General features: G+C 37.5%; 1 protein-coding gene across 1 annotated transcript in view; it reads right to left on the bottom strand.

Moving 5' to 3' along the window:
* LOC131851786 (baculoviral IAP repeat-containing protein 6) overlaps positions 1–18,440 on the bottom strand; it is a 51,548-nt gene extending 33,108 nt beyond the window's left edge. The window contains exons 1-18 of the mRNA XM_059202336.1: positions 18,244–18,440; positions 17,849–18,033; positions 14,934–15,062; positions 14,237–14,472; positions 13,173–13,374; positions 12,406–12,643; positions 9,347–12,083; positions 8,228–8,488; positions 7,491–7,672; positions 6,633–6,832; positions 6,047–6,178; positions 5,435–5,575; positions 4,723–4,881; positions 3,994–4,142; positions 3,368–3,716; positions 2,663–2,859; positions 1,577–1,774; positions 225–393 (exon numbers count right to left, since the gene is read on the bottom strand). Coding sequence (XP_059058319.1) covers positions 225–393; positions 1,577–1,774; positions 2,663–2,859; positions 3,368–3,716; positions 3,994–4,142; positions 4,723–4,881; positions 5,435–5,575; positions 6,047–6,178; positions 6,633–6,832; positions 7,491–7,672; positions 8,228–8,488; positions 9,347–12,083; positions 12,406–12,643; positions 13,173–13,374; positions 14,237–14,472; positions 14,934–15,062; positions 17,849–18,033; positions 18,244–18,421 — 6,042 coding nt within the window. The 5' untranslated portion in view covers positions 18,422–18,440. The remainder of the gene's footprint in view (positions 1–224; positions 394–1,576; positions 1,775–2,662; positions 2,860–3,367; positions 3,717–3,993; positions 4,143–4,722; positions 4,882–5,434; positions 5,576–6,046; positions 6,179–6,632; positions 6,833–7,490; positions 7,673–8,227; positions 8,489–9,346; positions 12,084–12,405; positions 12,644–13,172; positions 13,375–14,236; positions 14,473–14,933; positions 15,063–17,848; positions 18,034–18,243) is intronic.
* Positions 18,441–20,227: the final 1,787 nt, after the last annotated feature.

The raw sequence follows: 20,227 nt of genomic DNA, 5'->3' as shown, positions 1-20,227 counted from the left end.
AGAAGAATTAGCAAGAAATTTGTGTGTTTCTGGTTTAAATAAATGTTATTTTAATAGTAAAAGGCATGCAATAATCAACATAGAAAAAGCTACGCACTCATTCCTAATGTAATCAGATAATATTGTCAGAGCTATGAATTTGAAGTTTTTTCATGGTATAAAATTGTGTATAGGTATACATATGTTTGCGTGTATGTGTGTGTGGTGTGGGCATGTAAACTCACGTCGTCGTGTGCGGCCTGCTTGCCGCGCTTGGGCTCCACCTCGTGCATCTGGTGCAGCAGCTTCTTGTGCAGCTTGCGGTGGTGCAGCTGGCACTCGGCCGTGCGCGGGGACGACGTCGCCGCCGCCTCGCCGCCGCTGCCCGCGCGGCCCCCCGTCACCCAGTCCCATCTACAGATGGATCAGGTTCAATGTTATTAAAACTTCAATGTACACTATGTATAAATTTTGTTAGATATTCGTTATGTAATGACAGAAAAAATGCAAATTTATTGTATTTTATATAAAGGAGAACAGAAACACACTGGAAGAACTAAAAAAGATTGGAAAGATAATGGTAATAGTGGTAATCAAACAAAAGTAATCAATGAGATGTTGCTTAAAAGTAGGATAAATAAAAGTATAGAGTCTAAATTAGAAAATCTAGCAAAGGGATTGGTAGGGAGGAGTTTGTGGAGCATAAGAAGGGAAGAGAGCCAGGATATTTTAATAGCAGAAACAAACTCAATTAAATTCAGAATAGGGGAAAGCATAAGCGTTATAAGAATATGCTTTAATAAGGAAGCGAGAGGAGTGGAAGAATAGACGGTAAGAGTGTAGGACTGCGAGGAAGCGAGATGAGTGGAGTAATGGTAAAAGTAAGCTGAGTGAGCGTAGCGACCTGGCGTGTCGATTGGCGGGGACGGTGTAGAAAGTTAAGCAGAGCGAATTGTACATGTCTGTGGAGCATAGGTATGAGAGCCAATAACGGTTGAATGGCAGGAATAAATAGAATTGAATGTGGAAGATTTGCTTCAGCTGCAAGTAGGATATGAATATGCTTTGAGGAGGAAGCGAGCGGAATTGGTGAGCGCGGCGACCTGGCGTGTCGATTGGTGACGACGGTATAGAAAATCAAGCGAAGGGAATTGTAGATGTCTGTGGAGCGTAGGAAGAGAGTCAAGAATTTTTGTATAGCATAAACAAATTGAACTAAATATAAAAGAGGGTAAATCTGCCAGAGTGATATGTATAACCTTTGAGATGGAAGTGAGCAGTGTGGAGTAAGTGGAGCAATAGTGAACCTGGCGTGTCTGATGGCGGCGACGGTGTCGTGGTCCGCTGGCGGAGTGTGATAAGGATATGCTTCGAGGAGGAAGCGAGCAAAGTGGAGTAGTGTAGTAGTGGAGCAGTAACACATCAGGCGTGTCTGTAGGCGGCGACGGTGTCGTGGTCCGCTGGTGGAGTGTGATAAGTATATGCTTCGAGGAGGAAGCGAGTAGAGTGTAGTAGTGCAGTAGTGTAACAGTGTAGTAGTGTAGTAGTGTAGTAGTGTGACAGTGTAGTAGTGTAGTAGTGTAGTAGTGTAGCGTACCTGGCGTGCCTGTTGGCGGCGACGGTGTCGAGCACGGCCGCGAGCGCGGTGAGCACGGCGGCGGTGAGCGCGGGCTGCGGGTGCGGCGCGCGCAGCAGCGACAGCGCGCGCGCACTCAGCGCCGCCGCCACGCCGCTCTCCGGCGACCGGTGCGAGTACAGGCTCTTGCGGCACATGTACATCACCAGCACCAGGCATCTGAGCCATACGTACCATATTCACTTTTTGTATGAAAGTTTGTTAGTATCGATGGATGTTTGTTACTGTTTCACGTAAAAAGTACGTAACGGATTTTGAGGAAACTTTGCAGTGATATAACTTATACATCAGAATAGCATATAGGTTACATATAGATGGTACATCAGTATATTAGTTGTATATTATTAATTCATATAAATACATTATTGACTAACATACGTCAATAATGTATTTATAATATTGGCCTAGTAAATATGTCTGAAATAAATTATATACTGTTTTCATGTAACACTAAGAGATAAGTTATATGAACTGAATACTTGGAAGACAAAAGTCAATTAAATTAATAAGGAGTGTGCATAAAATTCAAACATGAAATATATTAGAGTAGGATAATCCCTGCATTGGTTTTATTTATGTTATATATTGTAACCGTCAAGACATGCTTGCCAAATTAGTGGGCGTTTATAGAACTCATTTTAGTATATTATTTTATAAAAAAAATACTTCAAAATTATTTGTATTACATATATTTTAGTAATATAAAAAATATATTATCCACATTCCCTATTGCCGATTAATATAATCCTTAACATTTCAATAAAAAAAAACGTGAGGGCAATCGCCATTCCTAATTACTTAACGGTACCTCCTTGTCATGCATTTCACCACAATATACAACATCTATAGATATCAATAGAATCACTATTACGTAGCGCTCAACTCCAGAGCCTTATTTTACCGAAACCCCTGATTAAACATCCAACATTATGGCATAAGAAAGAGTTTGAAAAATTCCTACAGAACGAATTGAAAAGAGCGCAACGTAAAACTGGTGTGAAACCAATTAAGAGTAGGTGCAGATAAGTAAGGGGCGGGGTGTATTACCTGTCGAGTGCGAGTGGCGGCGCGTCTGCGGCCGCGAAGGCGTCGGTGAGGGTGTCCGCGAGGTGGTCGCCCCACCAGCCGGCCGCGCCGCACAGCCGCGCCAGCAGCGTGGCCAGCGCCGCCGCCGCGCGCGCGCCCCACCACCGCACCGCCGACGACACGCGCGCGCACCACTCCGCGCCCACTTCCGGACACGCCTGCAACCACACGCCACTGATAGTCCCTCTACCGTTCAACATCTAGTGGGCCGTCCGCTCGTTGACATTATACTGCTCTGTACAGATACAGTCGGCGACTGTCGTCGTCTATGAAAAGCAGGTACGCCATTTTTTAAAATGAAGTGGGTAAAACAGAATTATATTCCGTATAAAAATGTCACGATACGACATGATATCAGCAACTGACTTTTCAAGTATTGCTAATATTGGTTCAATGCGTTATTTTAATACATTTAATGAAAAATAAAGTTAATTCTTAAAGTATTTAATAGTGCAATACTATTGCATAAATCAGCCTACAGCATAAAGATTCTACCTTCCAGATCGCTATAAATGTTACTTTATTTTATAGTGCCCTGATAACTAGAACATATCAAAGAAATTCTTACAATCTTCATTCAAATTTCATATGTAAATATAGTATGTACATTCAAATTATACAAGGAAGGTGGTATGAATTACACAACAAATTTACAAATCAACTCACCACATCACCCACTTGATAGAAGAAGTACAGCAGCAAATCCACAACATTCTCACTTATAACCCGCAACTTGTCTGTGGAAGCGCGCTCCAATAACGCTTCGGATGTTACTTTCCCTTTGTTAATCATATCCAACAACTGATCATTACACTCCGAAGTATTCTGCAGCCTCCTGAGTATATTATTACATGTGTGCATCTGCTGTTGGAGTTCTATACACTCCTGGTATGCTGTGATCACTTTGGGATCTGTGTCATTGGCTAAGTTCAAGTAAGCCATCATGTGGGCTGCATTTCCATTGTACATTTGCAAATACGGGTTCAGAAGATCCATTAATTTTCCAGTTGCAAGGCTAAAAATAAAATTTTAATTAAAAAAATATTTCGCCTATATAAAGCTATGTTTCCAGTAAACATGGGTCGTATTTTAATTCCAAAAAGTAGATTAGGGGTATTACGTATAGCTCTCAGAAAATCAGCCCTGCGGCACAAGGTGTTTGAAGGCCCGGGCCGTATCAGCTTATTATTTTGTAAGCACCATTATATTTCCCACTCTAAAGCCTCTTGTTACATTATTTTGCTTGATGATTTTTATTTTATCATTGTTATGTATATTTATAATATACTCACCGGAATCTGCATGTCAGGTCTTGATATAAAGCGTTGAGAGCATTAACTGAGGCCTGCACGTTAGTTATGTCGGCGATCTCGCCGTAAAACCAGCCCAGTGGTATCTTGCACTTCATCGCAGACATGCCGTACCGCCCTATAGTCGTTATCTAAAACAAACCGTACATTTTTTAAATGACTGTACCAAGTGTTGCACACATTACATCAACTGTTAGATGAGTTTCTGATATTTCGATGATATTATATATTGGTTATGGCTGACCTAACATTATCATGGTATATATCCCACATTATTTTACAATACGTATAATTGTGAAAAAGTAAACAACAAATTACTTTGTCTTGGTCATAATAGATCTCTGTTACCTTTTTATTATAGTCATTATATTGTTTCAATTTGAAGGGCAACTGATAATTGGCAGAAACTTAGTATTGTGACTGATCTTTCCTTTTTTAGTAGAGAACAATACTATGAGACAGAACCCTCCTTTGATTTAGTCATCATGAAATTAAGAGTTTAAGTTGGAACCAATGTCTTATTAACAAAATAACACAAATTATACAATTTTATTAAATTTTTAAAGACGCAAGTCCAGTTAGGTGGATTCTATCTTCTATCATAATGTAAAGACCTGGAAGAATTCTTTATTTAGCCATGTTGCAGCCTATAAATACGTCTTTGCCGTGGCTTTTACGTATTTACACATTACTTAAAAAAAAATCATTTACCTTCATATACCGACACAACGGAGGCGGCTGTATGTCGGTAAGTACGAGGTGCTTGGTTGCTATATCCGTGGCGAAAGCGAGCTTCACGCAATCAGTCTCTTCACTCGTGACCCAAATGTCAATACACAGTGTAACTAAGTCCGAGCAAGATGGAATTATCTGCAATAAAATATATGATTATTGTTACTAGACATGTAACGACAATAATCCAGTACGCTGTTGTTTGAAGACTATGTTATGCTAAGAGTTTTAGATGATATTTTTCACAGCTTTTTTTCTTTTAGAACAGTGTTGCCTAACCTTCTTAGTCCCATGCCCCACCTTGGACTTTCTAAAATTCTTATGCCCCTCCCTCTCTTAGGGTTACATGTATAATGTTAAAAAAACAGTTTACTTAAGAAACATACATTTCTTGTTTTAGGAATAATCACTACGAAATTATTGACGAAACACTATACGTAAATAAAAATATTAAATTATGTAGTAACTAGTATAGCATTTAAATGGCCTGGACTGAAAGGGTTAAACTCGTATCGACACCATTTTCGAATCCCTTAAAAATCAAATTGACATAGGGGGACTGGTAGTTGGGCCCAACGTTGGGAAACACTGCGGTAGAAAATCTCATAAGGTAATGAATTCACAGATTCAAAACCAAAAGAAACAAGCAGAACTGCCTTCATAATATTCTGTAAGAGGTAGAGGTAGTGACCAGGTCTGTGAGGCGGACGGTGTGTCCGAAGTCGAGCACGATGTAGCGGCGCGCGCCCGAGTGCATGCGCTCCACCACCAGCGTGTGCTGCGGCGGACGCGTCACCAGCGCCGCCCACCCGATGCCGCACTGCTCCTGTTCCTGCACACGGTCACAGCGCACCATTGTATTCACAACATTATTACATGCTTCCCGAGACGAACGATTACTGCTCGAAAGAGAAGACAAACAGTCTACTATGTAAATATATAAAATTGCAATGTAGTAAATTATAAAACACTCTAACGAGGCTTACACTTAACCCCTAAGTTTGATCCCCCGTCAGATTCAAATGGGGACCGAAATTATGGCAGCCTAAGCCTAAGTTCGAACTCCTAGCGGTATCCTCAGACTAAAGTCGTATCCATCAGGCCTTCAGCCACTCCATAAATCCTGCCGCGGGTTCAGAGTACCATCTGTAGTTTAGCGATATGCGGCCACCATCATAAGAGTAGCCCGAAAAAAAAAATACATATACTAACGTATTTATAGCAAAATACATAAACAACATGCTTAATTTATGGTAAAGTGGTTCAAACTTAACAGGAGGAGAACAGTTGTTCTGGTATATACCTTAAATAGTTTATCTTCAGAAAACTCTAATTTATCTTGAGGGTCACAATCCATTGGGGAGCTTTCTACATCTTCTAAGGAATCCGGATCCTGAGACGTTTGCTTATTTCCCTCTTTCATGGCTGACCAAAGCTGTACAAAAATACACAATTATATTTATGGATAACAATTTCGAGTAGGTAAGCTGTGTTTTGGTCAGGAGAAGAAATAATAAATTACTACTTATTATGTGTATATATTGCAAATATTTAGCAATCGTTTATATCTATGTGTACAACAATGTAATTGTTGGCAATATAAAATATCTTCTTTCTTTCTCGTATTAGTGAAGTGGTTTTACATCCTCACTAATGCGAGAAACCGACCTTTCGGTCGGTTGTGTGGAGCGCGAGATGTGTGAGTGTGAGTGCGCGCTTAGCCAGATATTTCTCATAGGGTACGAGATCGGACGTGGCTTTAGTGAGGCGGTGAAGGTCGGTCGGATGAAGCGCGAGATGTGTCCGAGTGCGCATACGGCGCGGGTGCGGGCTCAGTCGCAAGTACTTGAATGTCGTCCACAATGTATGAGATAGGAGTGCGAGTGCACCTGGTGCGGGTGCGCGGGCGGGCCGGGGGGCAGCGAGCTGACGACGGCGGCGTGGAGGCGCGCGCCGCTGGACTCGAGCTTGGTGCCGTCGGAGGCCACGTGGCAGCTCACGTGCAGCGGCTGCGCCTCGCTCAGCCCCGCGCCGAACACGCCCACGCCGTCGTTCTGCGCCCACCACGCCGCCACCGGCGACTTCGTGTCTGCACACGTCACCATTACGTTTAGCTCGTCCACACGTTGCCAACGACTACTACCATTTACTGTCACATTGAATTATCTGAACGCACAAAGATTGATTGTTTAGTGGTTTCTATGTTGATTGCATGACTATTGTTTATGTGTATTTACTTAGAACAACATTTATTTAAAAGAGCAACAGGCAAATTAGTAGTAAGTGGTAAAAAAATATGACTATTCAATAGTGCCTATATTAAGTTTATTTGAATAAAGATTATTTCTATTTCTAATGTTTGACAATACTACAAATTATCTATATACTATATTATCATAATAACGTTTACATAATTATGATCATAAATAAAGGCAAATAACTTTTTTCTTAATCTGATAAGGTCTTTCAAATTTCTGTAGATCAAATGTTGTCTTAAGTCGTACTGACTAAAGAAAACTTCTTGACGGTGATCCAAATATAGATATCATCTTATGATAATTTATGTTCTAAATTATGTTCCAAGTTTCATTCAAACCCATACAATAGATTTTTGCACAAAAATGTAAGAAAATTCATCCATTACAATCCATCTACAAACTTTCATATTTCTTATATTAGTTCTAAGTATATTAACAAAACTTTGTTTGTACAGAATACACTGTAAGTCATAACAGTTGAAAGCTCACCCATGTCAGGAGGTAAGTTGAGCAAGTCCTTGAGCTGGTAATCAGGTTTAGGGGGCGGTGGTGCGCTCGTGTCCCCAGCGAGGACGCTGGCGTATGTGACTGGTGATGAGGAACCTCGTCCCAATTCTGGCACTTCCGAAGCGAAAATCGTCTGCTCTAACGGAAGACCGTACAAGCCGAATCTGTATACAATTATTATACAACATTGTATTTTACTAACAAAAACAATGTTTTCTACAATTATGATATATAACAACAAATGAGTAAAAGAGCATATATCACAAGGCCGATACAATAATAATATACAACTGTAATTCTCTTAGTTGCCCCTAGTTTTACGGGGACGCCTATAAAAATGAATTGTATTTGCAGAACAGATATATTTGCATTAATTGGTAAGTTTTTTATTCCAGCATTCCACACGTTCCATGTCTGTTCCTGACTATATTTTTTTATCGTAATTCTTTGGATTGAAATGATGGACATGAAATGTTTTTTTATAATAGATGATGATAATGGAATGGTGCACCCCGCCTGCGCTAAGGGTAAACAAACCGTCTCGACAAATTTACAAGGAATTTAACATGATGGTTACCAGAGGAACCGTGTAGAGGTCAATCTTGACGATACGGTACAATGCCAACAATCGCGTTATTAATCCTCATTAGTAACAGTTCCCTTTCCTCCCCGAGAACCATTATTAACGTAGGTGGGTGTGGGCGGGTCCGCAGCGGTACCTGGCGCGCAGCAGGTGGTGGTAGGGGTCGGCGCGCGCGGCGAGGCAGGTGGCGGTGGCGTGCAGCAGCGCGAGGCAGCGCTGCAGCAGCGCGGGCGCGGGCGCGGGCGCGGCGGCGGGCGGGCCGCCGGCCTGCGCCAGCGCCATCAGCCACCGCAGCGCGCCCGCCGACGAGCACGCGCCCACGTACGGGATGCACGCGCACACGCCGCTCGACACGGTCTCGTCGAACGTCGACTTCCACGGCAGGTGCTTCACGCCCCTGTTCGCGCACTTAAACGTTATCCTCGCAAAAACTCGATTTTGATGATCGGTTATTTATTTTTCATCGTACTTGCTCGTGAATTGGATTTCATTTCACCGATGTTCGATGCAGCTCATAAGTAACGTGACCAGACATCCCGTTTAAACGGGACTGTCCCTTTTTATAATTACCAGTCCCGATGTCCCCAAAATGAACTCAGGGATGCAAAATTGTCCCGTTTTTTGGAAACTCCGCGAAAATTTGTGTGACGTTGATGATTGTTGCTAATTAAGATGAATATAACACATGAAAACATGCCTAGAGTTTCAGTCGTACTTAAAAGTTTCACTAGCTATATTAAAGCAAATTTGTTCATCCAATAATACTTAACTTTTAAGCTCACTTTTTAGCAACAAATAGTCTAAAAAATTGTTTTTACACTGACTGTCTATTAATTGACATATAAATAAACCAATGTCTGTTTTAAATCAAAAAATAAATGGTCACGTTACTCATAAGTTATATCCCAAAACCGCGGCGCAAGCCAGTATAAGCAGCAGTATTAGTATAGCGACAACGCTGATTTAAAAAAATAAAATAGTGGAAAAACAACACCGTGCATCAAAGTTTTATGGTTGAGCTTATCTAAAATCAAGTATGTTGAAAAACGTCGTACGATATACGTGCGTATTTCACACACTCGGCTCTATTACGCCTTCGCCTTTGGCTTGGGCGGAATAGAACTCAAAGATGTGACGTGAGTGACGAAACACAACATGTGAAGAGAGAGTAAATTCGTTACTTATTATCATTAGTAATTATATAAATTCATGTCTTGTGCTCTGATACATAATACATATAAGAAATAATACTCACTCGCTAGTAATAAGAATTATTTTGACGCACTTCTTGGCGATACTTCTGTTAGCGCACAGGATGCAATTCTTGATGAGTGCGTCGACGTGTTCTTCTACGATCCTCACACATTCCAACTGCTGCGTTTCGACAAAATTATATGTCTCATTGTCCTTTTCTTTCTCGGTCTTCGCCAATCGCATCCGCTGTAGCCTTATGGAGATCACCCAAATAAGTAGATCCAGAGCTATCTTTTTCTTGTCTGAATCACCCTTGTTCACAACTATGCCTAATAGTGTAGTTAAAAAGCTATTTGATTCCAACATCGCTATCCGCTGCTGTCTTTCCATTGGCACATCAGTATGTGGACTCGAACGCACCGTCAATGAAATCTGATGAAGCCAATCACATCCAATGAAAGTAGACTTCTTTGAATTACTCTCGGTCGATTTAGTCGATGTTTTGTTCATATCTTTAGCAGGATCATACAATGTTTTAATGTGAACTAGGAATGACCTACCTCTTGCTCTGTATAATTTAGGGCTCGTTAATATTAAAGTTCCAGACTGCTGACTCATATCAAGGCCGGATGACAATAGTAACGGGCCGGCCAGTATTTCGGCGTTATGCGCTCGCAAATATTCTTCACTATTAACTGGATTTTCTAAAGACGGCATTTCTGCATCTATGACAGGAAAATGTTGTGGTGATTCTGATCTATGACCAAATGACGCATCTTTTTTATAGCCAATTCCATGTAAATTTTGTTTCAATAATGTTACTTGAATAGTCGGCAAATTGACCGGACATGTTGTATGCAATGTAAATCCGAATTCTACGTGAGCTAAAGATACACTATAAGGCAGCGTCAGTTCTAGCACGTGCTCGTCCCAGGTGGAAGAGGTGTTCTGCAGGCGCCAGGTTCTATTGTTCTGATGGTCGGAGCGTGACCGCTGCGCTGGCGACAACTCGCACCAGAAGCCGGGCACCACTGCGCTATAAGGCACTGTTGTGTTTGTACCATAAAACCCTGTCAATGATATTAGAGCCTCAAGATCAGCCAAGTCTAATTCAGTCTTATTGGCAAGGATGACGGGTGCAGAGGTTGGACCACATACCTCATCCCGAGGAGCTTTTTGAAGCATATCAAAATCTATGTTAGCGAATTCATCGTCATCGGTATCTCCCGCAGAATCTTTCTTAGCATTATTTAAAGCATAAAAATATATCATGCCGTGTTTTGTAGATACGCTGAGACGTTCTACTGAAGCGCAGTACACTACTGATGTAAATTGTCCTTTAGGTACTCGTTTCTCTGACAAAATCTTAAACTCTGGAAGCGAGTAAAGCCGCAAACTACCGTCAACGCCGACAGCAGCAAAGGAGTACTGTTCATGTTTATCTATTGGTAAGAGGCAAAGGTCTACAGGACTCTCATTAAAAGGCAATTCTTTCATTGTGACAGGATAATCATCCAAGGTATATATGGAAGTACTTTTTTTAATTTTGTATAATAGGAAATATGCTTTTGCTTCACATTTATCCATCTTATCGCTTGCATCTACAACATCGTCGACATCCATTTTTACGTCGCCGTCACCGTCAACTTCGTCTTCAACCTTAACTTTTTCAGGTTCAACACAAGATATCACTATCAATAAATGCTCCTTATCTTCCGTGGGTAATAAATGCGTAACTTTGGAATCTTCTCTTAGGTTCAATCTGACTGGAAGTAATAGGCATTGGACTGCTATACCTTGAGAAACTACCTCTTCCTGTGGTGGGTCACTATCAAACCCATCATTGTTATTACTGTTACTGATTGCTGTTTGAGTGCCCACCTTGCCAACACCGAATGGCGAGTCTTTACCGAATACCTTGACTTTTTCGGTGCCTTCACCACCATCATACCACTTCAAATCAGATATTTCTAGAGGTCCATTCATGTTGAGATAATGAGTAATAGGATCAGCCTGTTGCAGTACAGCATCAGTTTGGTCAGCAAGTTTAGTACCAACAGATTCCAAGTTAGCACTCTTCCAACTCTTCAATTGGGAAATTTTGCCAACAAAATCCAACATACTGCCTTGACCTGATTCCGGTAGCTCAGGTAGTAATACTGTGGGAGGAGGTGGTGTCAAAACTTTAAAATGTTTCGTGAAGATTATCTTCTTGGGCTCCCAAATTTTGCAATCCTCTTTACTAGACGAGGCATTCAAATTTATTACATTACTTATTTGTTCATCTATGAGGCTGCCAGTACACGGAGGAAGCTCTGTGTCGTCATCTGAATACTGGAAGTATATTTCGTCATATATATTCGCATCATCTGTTCGTGCCACCGTACACACTTTCTTGCTGCCCCCAGGCTTAGAATTGCCACTACTATTTGAGGTATGAATGACAGTAGTTATGGAACCAGCTGAAGAGTTGTGTATATCGTACGTAAGGAGGAACAGCATTTTATTTGTTGATGTAAAGTTGCTCTTGGCTTCATTCTGGTCATTCATTGCTTGGACAGTTTCTTTGGACTTATCCAAACCAGAATCGAAGAGAGCTTTGCTCGAGTCTTCTTTGATGGGCTGGTCTGTAGGTGTGGAATTGGTCCTGGTGATTGTGACGGCACATATGAGGGATGGTTTTGCTTTACTAGTGCTTGTTTCTCTGTCTGTGCTGTCAGTGTTTGCCTGTGGGTAAGCTTCCTGTTTGTTAGTCATACCGATGAATGCCATTGCTGTAAGTTCGATGCCATATGTAGCTGAGAAAACAAGAAATAGATACATATTATGCATTGCATTATAATAAAAACGTAATTATAAAGAAATAGACAATATCTCTTTATCTCTACATTCAAAGTATGAACTATTTAAGCATTATGTAAAATCAAATAAACCTAAATGTTAATTAAACTTTCTAAATATATGAATGGTGAGAAATAGATGTGAAATTAATGTGTAGGGTGTAATTACATATTTGTCCTCTGGGAATAACACTGCTTTTCATAATGCTATTCTCGTATATAGACTTTAATGGGCTATATACATAAAAAATCATAGTATCTAATCAATATATGTACTCACAACTATCCTTCTCCAAACTGGCAGACCACACTTTATTGCAGTCTGCTAATAATACACCACTGAAGATGGAATCGTACGGCGATAGATGGATGAACTTGACAAGTTTGAGTCCACTGTCGAATTTCCATATATTGATCTTGCCTTCTGTTGTGCCCGTAGCAATAAGATCACCAGTGTTACCCTTCGATACCACTGAGACGTTTGGACACGGCACCGCGCAAGCTGTCGCATTTGTGACCTAAAAAGAAATGGTAAAATAAAAAATTATAGCCAAGTCTTTTTATCAGGTGCTTAGAACTCGTAGTACACAACAGCCGATAAAATTACGTATGGACATAATAGAAGAGAAATGACGGGCGATAGGATCTGTGGAAGTAGACGACGTACTGCACGGAGCATAGGTAATGGGATAAGGGGAAGGTAATAATGAATATATATACCTAGCCAAATAAATATATACTTTACAATACATGATACAATTTGTAAATATAGGTTAAAGAAACAAGGTAAGAGCAAAAATTGTTTGCAAATTTAAGTGAGTTCAATCAATGCTTCATTGGTTTTGTTATTTTGTATAACATTTAAAGTACTGTATTAAAACTTTAAATTAATAATAAGAACATTAAAATCATCACATTTAAATCCCCTATTAATAAATATACTCACCAGCTGTGGTCGAACACAGCACTGGCCCGATTTTGAAATCATACTTTGTAATTTAAAAGGTATTAAACTATTGAGTGATTATATTAAGTACCAACACTTACCGACATAGGTACGTTGTGCGTATATTCCCCCCTTACGAAGGGACAGTTAGGCGAGTGTCGTTCATGCTCCACCCAAGGTTCATCCGATTTCTCCCAGCACACCAGGCAGACTAAGCAAGTGAAGCACATGGCGCGGTCATCGCCCGACGGCGACGGCTGGTGGTAGAAACCCGCCTGTGCCATGCGAGCTGGTAACGCCCATCTGAAAAGAATATTATTTTCATTCAAAGTAAAAAAAAATTATAAACCACAGGTAGACGTTAAAAACATATTACGCCGACACTAAATAAATGGAATAAGGAAGAAGCAGATAATTGGTAGACTGTAAAAAGTTGTCTTAGTAGGTACTCTTCTTCAGTCTAATCTCAAAATGAAGTCCAACTTACATTACCTTATTCAACAGCAGCTTATTTTGTAAGCTATGTTTTGGTTGTAGGGTGAGATTAGGCTGTGAAAATACCGAATATGAGGCATGACACATTAATTCACTATTCGGTAGACAAAGCATGAGTGGAGTCATAGGTATTACATAATAACATGATGTTGGTGGTGTTGTTCATGTATCCAGACGGTGGTTGCCATCAGGCGGGCCGTCTGCTTATTTGCCAATACAATCACACAAAAAAATATATATAGAACATTCTGCTAATTAATGCAAATTAAGATTTTTTTATCACTATCACAAATAATCGTTGGCTTAATGAGTATTTTTATTCATATTTAAATTTACTGAAAGACAGACATAAAATATTATTCAATAACTTATCTAATATTTAATGTGCATTCCTATAAAATACTTATTAACTTCAATCTAAATGTTTTTTGAGAAGTGCATTGTTGAAATTAAGTTGTCGGTGTATTATTATATAAATATTGTATTATATACACATTATCTAGACCATTAGCACACCTATCTTAAATTAGACTTCGACACGAGGGTCTATTGGCAGTTACAATGATGTACTGTTCAATTCCCACAATCAATATAAACTGATATCCTTATTTTGTAGTTAAGCGGCATAGTGTGAGCAGTTCAGGTTTATTTATTAATATCTTTGACTTACTTATAGTCCATGTGTGGCCATCTTTTGAAGGTCTCCTTCCGTTCCGCCTCCGAGTACATCAGCGGCCGAGTCTCCTCATCTCGAGAGCAGGACACCAGATCGTTGGCACGTTGTCCCACCGCCGATGCGATAGACAACGCCGGTATCCGTCGATTTTGACCTTTCAATTCTTGGACTACTCCGATTGTGACCAGTCGGATTGTGGACTGTGGCAGGCAAATTGTCACCGTGCTCCACTGTAGAAAACGTTTAGATATTAGTGTACTAGCAGTTAATCACGACTATTTCTGCTTTTATGAGATAAAAGATAGTCCAAACTCGTGATAAAATCAATTTTGAAGCGAAATTTAAGGTACTTTCAATCGTTTAGTCGTGAAAAGTTAATAAACTAACAGACCTCACACATGAACAATTTAAGACAGTGTAGAAATTTCAAATAACGTGTAACTGTTGATATAATAATAAATTTTCGGATTAACGAAAACAATATCTGTATATTTACTGTAATAATAGAGTGAGCTACTAGATCAAAGCGTAAATATTTACGGAAAAACTTTTCAATGAAACTGATATTATGCTCGGATGAGGGAAGACCTTCAGAGACCTTATCTCTGAATAGATGCAAGGATAGTGAAGAATAACTACATCGTTAATTTTATGGCGTGGGCTCCCCTTAATAGATGTTAAATAGTCATACCTTCTGTGCCTTTACCCCCTTCCGCACCGGCTCCGCGTCGATTGAATTCTTGAGCTCATTGACAAAATCTGACAGGCCCTCGATGGAGTGAGCATCTAGACTCTGCAAGCACTGATAGAGCAGTACCGCCTGAAACAAGAAAACAATATGGTTGGAGAGCTAGAAACATGTTCCAGGTTATGGTCGTATTTCTATGGAAACCGAGGCGAGCTGAGTTTGACTAATAAAATAATTTAACACCTGCATATAATAATATATATATATTTTTATAATAAATGACATTACTTCTAAAGGTTGTAGCGTAATATTTTGATTTAGCCTAAACTTCCCCGAGAATTGGTCTATCAAACAAATAATATTGTAAAAGCCATAACAGAATAAAATTACAATGCGTTACGACTGTTTTATCTCCATAATGCGGTAAAAGGCGATTAGGTAAGCAAAGTACAATGAAGCAATAACTGAAAACCTTATACCAATGTGTTTAGAACAAATAATGCAATTTTTATTAACTATTTCAATTAAAAATTTCTTATTTTTAAATATAATGTTATTATATTAACATGAAATAAACAGAAGATATTGTTGTGACTACAATTAAGGAAATTTTGAAATTATATATTGCATGACATAACAAATAGACAAATTCAAATTATTGCTCGAAACTGTACTAGTGAACATTGTTTCTATAAAAATATCGTTTTAGTAGTTTCTGAAGTATACACTGCAATCTGCAGGCAAAGAAAGAAGAAACGAACCTCAGCATTTGGATTTAATTGCTAAAACCTAAAATTTAAAAAAAGATGTGGTCGTTTATTGTTTTCATTAAAAACATGACTAAAAACTAAAGTAACATAAGGTTGTTGTATAATGACTACCTTAATGATAACCGATAAAATTTATCCAAAATACAATTATTAAAATGCATGTCTTTGATTACACATTTCATTTTAAAATTGGTTTAGTAATGATGATAAGTCTTTATATGCTTTCACCTTGATAATAGAAACAACATTGTTTCTATTATATCTGATATCTATCTAATATTAGCAGTTTACACACAAACAGTGTAATACAAAAAGGAAGAGCAAAATTTTATTTGAAAAAAAATTATGGTAAAAGTCTTAACATTCATTGTGCCTGAGCCTAAATATTGGGCTCAGTGATATACTATTTATAATGATTATAAATATATATACATAAACTAGCTGACGCATGCCCACTTCATTAGGTGGTAATTTTTTTTTTATTATTCTTATTCCTGTGTAAGGCAAAAATTATTACTAATATCGCTGTAAATATTAAAGTACTAAAATAGAAAGAAAGAAAGAAAGAAGTTAATAAAAATAAGGGTTGATTGTGGAAGGACGTAAAGTTGTATTAGTTTTTTAAAAAATAAATATATTCGGGGTGAACCACCCTAATCTCTTAGTGGTATGAAAAAAGTTTACATCCTATTTTCAGACCTACTGTATATATATTTATATAATTTAATAAGAATTGGACAAGCCGTTTCAGAGAAGTTTTGTTACAAACATGAAATTTTATATATAATAAACATTTTTAGACTACTTATATGGATATAGTAAAAAGTTGATAATCATATTGTAATAATAAATACACAGACTAGATTTACAGTTGATTAAGTCATTATAATATATGCAATTATTTCATATATACTAAGGATTTATAAAATATAAATGTTATTTTGGTGTATGTACCATATTTATATTTATATGCATGTAGTAAACAACTGTTATTTCAATTTTATAAACATACACTCCAATTTCATTTATATGTATAGTTGCTTAATGTGTGCTTAGGTATTACATTATGTTTATAAATATGTTATTTTATTATATTTATAAAGGATGACATATTTAGGTTTTCGTTTCTTTAAAATATATATTAGAATAGAATGTATGTCTTTATACATATACATATATGTTTTTACAACATGCCTGCACTTCATTTGTCTACTAATTACCACCACTGTCACATTATAGTTAGTTATGTTGGGTGGAAGAGATATCTTTCAAAGATGAGCTGAGATTTTCATATAATAATGATACTTGTGCTTAAAGTATATAATAGGTTTTGTGCAAGTCATAATTTCCATTGCTATCACTACCATGCTTTAATTGATTGTATTAATTTCCTTGTTTCAAACATTACATTATTATATACACATATACTATGTTATAATGATATGTACATTAAATTAAATTTGTATCACTTTATTTAAAAGATCTCAATTTCCAAATGGTCTAGGGCATAGACAATTTATAAATTGATTTCTCTCCATATGATTGCTTAGATTAAGCAATGACTCAACTTAGACTTGACTAAATAGACTGGATAGTTTAAAAATATCACTATGCAATATCCTTTTGAAATTAAATTTGTTTTAAAAACATACATTGTCTGTAATTTAATTACATACATTGTTTGTAATTTAATTACATACATTACAGGATTGCTTATATTAAGCTAAAAAATAGTGATAGTATTTACAAAGCTGTTGATTCTTGAGTGAAATGGAAGTATGTACTTAGTTTTGTAAGCTTTAACATATAAGGTCACATGCATGATCAATGTAGTAAGTAATATTTATTTTCTTATTTTCAGATTTCCATTGTGTTTTGGTGAAAGTGGTTCACTGTTGTATCTAGTCAACATTCAGCTTCATATATTTTATATTACAGTGTTAAATTTATTTCATATTAGAAATTGTTCAACAATGGTATACTACTTACTAAAACCATTGTAATGAATGGAACTATTATATATCAGACAACTAATTAGACTTCACAAGTAAAGTAATAATTTGATTGTATGCAACCATTGTCTGTAACAATGCAATTAAGAATTACCTATTAGGTTCTAGTAGGTAATATATAAAACCCATTACATACCTCAGATAAGACCAGTTCTATTCTAATTATCTTGTCGAGCTGCGAGGAAGGCAGCGGCCGCTGAAGCGCCGTGTGTAGGAGCAGCACTCCATTGTAGTCAGATCGAGAACTGACTCCACTGCTGTCCCACACGAATACTCGATCCGCAGCCGGCGCGTATTCCACGCCAAGTGTACCGCCGTCATCTGAAATCATAACACGATGCCGTCCGGTGAAACTAGAATTTGTGTTTATTGCGAACTGTCAAGCTAAAGAACAATGTAGGACACGATATGATCTTATAACCAATCTAACCCTCCATTTTATATTTTCATGTACATATCACAAAAATAATAAAATAAAAACAGTATTGATAATAATAATTAATGTTAGAAGATAATAGCGTCAGAACTTACCCGCAGAGAGACAAGACGACTGGAGTATCACACCAGAGTTCACATCCAAAACGTGTACACCACCTACGTCAGTCTTCACTAATATTATATTTAAATTACTATGATACGTTAAAGAAGTAACAGGAAAGTTCATACGTATATAACCATCTTCTCGTAATATCAAAGAATCATCGCCCATCGTGGCCGTGAACACATCTGTCTACAACGCCATTTGTAATTTATACTTTTTTATGTCAAAAGTTATAAAGTGGCCAGACACAAAATGTCAAATAGGAATTGTGTCAATGAAAACAAAAATATTGTAGTCTATGGTAATGCGTCCAGAAAAGGTCAATATTCACAAATTCAATATCACACATGCGAAATCAAAGACGAGTCCCAAATTATTATTTATACATTTTGGAGTAAAAACGACAAAAAACAGAATATATCTCCAATTATTTTTTTGTACGTTGATAATATTCAGGAATAGCAAAACTTTATATATTTTGTGTAAATGGTAGAAATATTTTTATAAATCAATTGCACTTGCTCTTAAAGCTCCTCAACTGAAATCAACAGTTGCAGTAAATATACTAAAAGGGCTGCAGTTCAAGTGCAAGTGTGCCAGCATTGCTGTGACAAAGGATTTATAGTAATAAGCCTTCACAATTCACATGCTGTGCATCTAGTCTTCTAGTGCCAAAATAAACACAGCTTGTGTTCCGAGTACTAGACAACTGATTGAAATACTTAAATATCCTTAATGTCTAAACTTAACCATCTTCCCTATAACATGTAATGATGGTCTTTATGGTCTAGCGGTTTAGCACACCGTTTTACTTTCGATGGTCCTGGGTTTGATTTCCGGAACCACTTATTATTTATTCATGTGTATTGATCTGGCCTCTGGTACCTTAACCTAACTTAGGTTTAATTGCGATTTAAAAAGATGTAACCAACATCGATTACTTACTTATTCACTTTGGGCAAGGTGTCATGCAATTTACTATATAAAATCCTGTGTTGGTCGAATAGCTATTAATTCGGTAATGATGATATGCTATGAACTATGAACTCAATTACTTCTTTAAAAGAATTGTTTTCTTCACAAAAGTTATTTATTGCTCTGACTGGTAGGGAGACTGGAAGCACCAATAAGAAGAGGACAATTCTTCAAACTTACACAATTGTATTAGTATCACAGAACACCAATATTTGAATTAGTATACTTTATCGAATGGGATATTGAAACTTCACATGAAAATAAAAGAAATAAAATTAGAAAATTTTAATATTCATAAATAATACAAAAAATATACGCCCACATATGGGTATTTGTTCTTTCACTTAACACTAACATCTGAAAATGAAACAATAAATAAATTCTGATTATAAATAAAAACTGGACAGAATATTACAATACTGTAAATTTTGTCATCTAAATAGATATCATATTTTTATTATCATATATATTTTTGAAACAATTGAGACCTATTTTTTTATGTAATTGGTATGGTAAACAAACCAATGGTCCATCTAATGATATGCTGCAACCATCACTTAACATAAACATTGCCATGGAGAAAGTTATCATGTGATTCTTGACCAATGATGGGTTGCAATTATGGAGGATTAAGATGTCATGCCTCTTAATCTGTGATTTCACTGCATTAACTTTACCCTTCAGCTCTAAATAATGCGACTGAATGTCAACGCAACATTCTGGGGAAAGTGCAGATAGTTGTCATTGAAACGAAAGACGAAGCCGAAACCTTTATAAAGCAAACTATTTGGCGGCTAAAAACTAAATAAATACTAAGAATGAGTATCTCAGTCTCTATTTCAGCACCAAGCAGACCACTTTTTACAAATTTTACCACGTTCTAATAATACAATCGTAACACATAAACAAACGACTTTTCTTACTTTACAGAGATGACTATTTCTATAACAATACAATACACATATGAGCTTTTCAGTAGGTACTTTTCCGTAGTGACAA

This window comes from Achroia grisella, unplaced genomic scaffold, assembly GCF_030625045.1.
Source record: "Achroia grisella isolate CSIRO2021 unplaced genomic scaffold, CSIRO_AGI_Agris_v1 utg807, whole genome shotgun sequence".
NCBI lineage: Eukaryota > Metazoa > Arthropoda > Insecta > Lepidoptera > Pyralidae > Achroia > Achroia grisella.
Note: the sequence above shows the minus strand (reverse complement) of the source record. Positions and strands in the feature narration are given on the sequence as shown.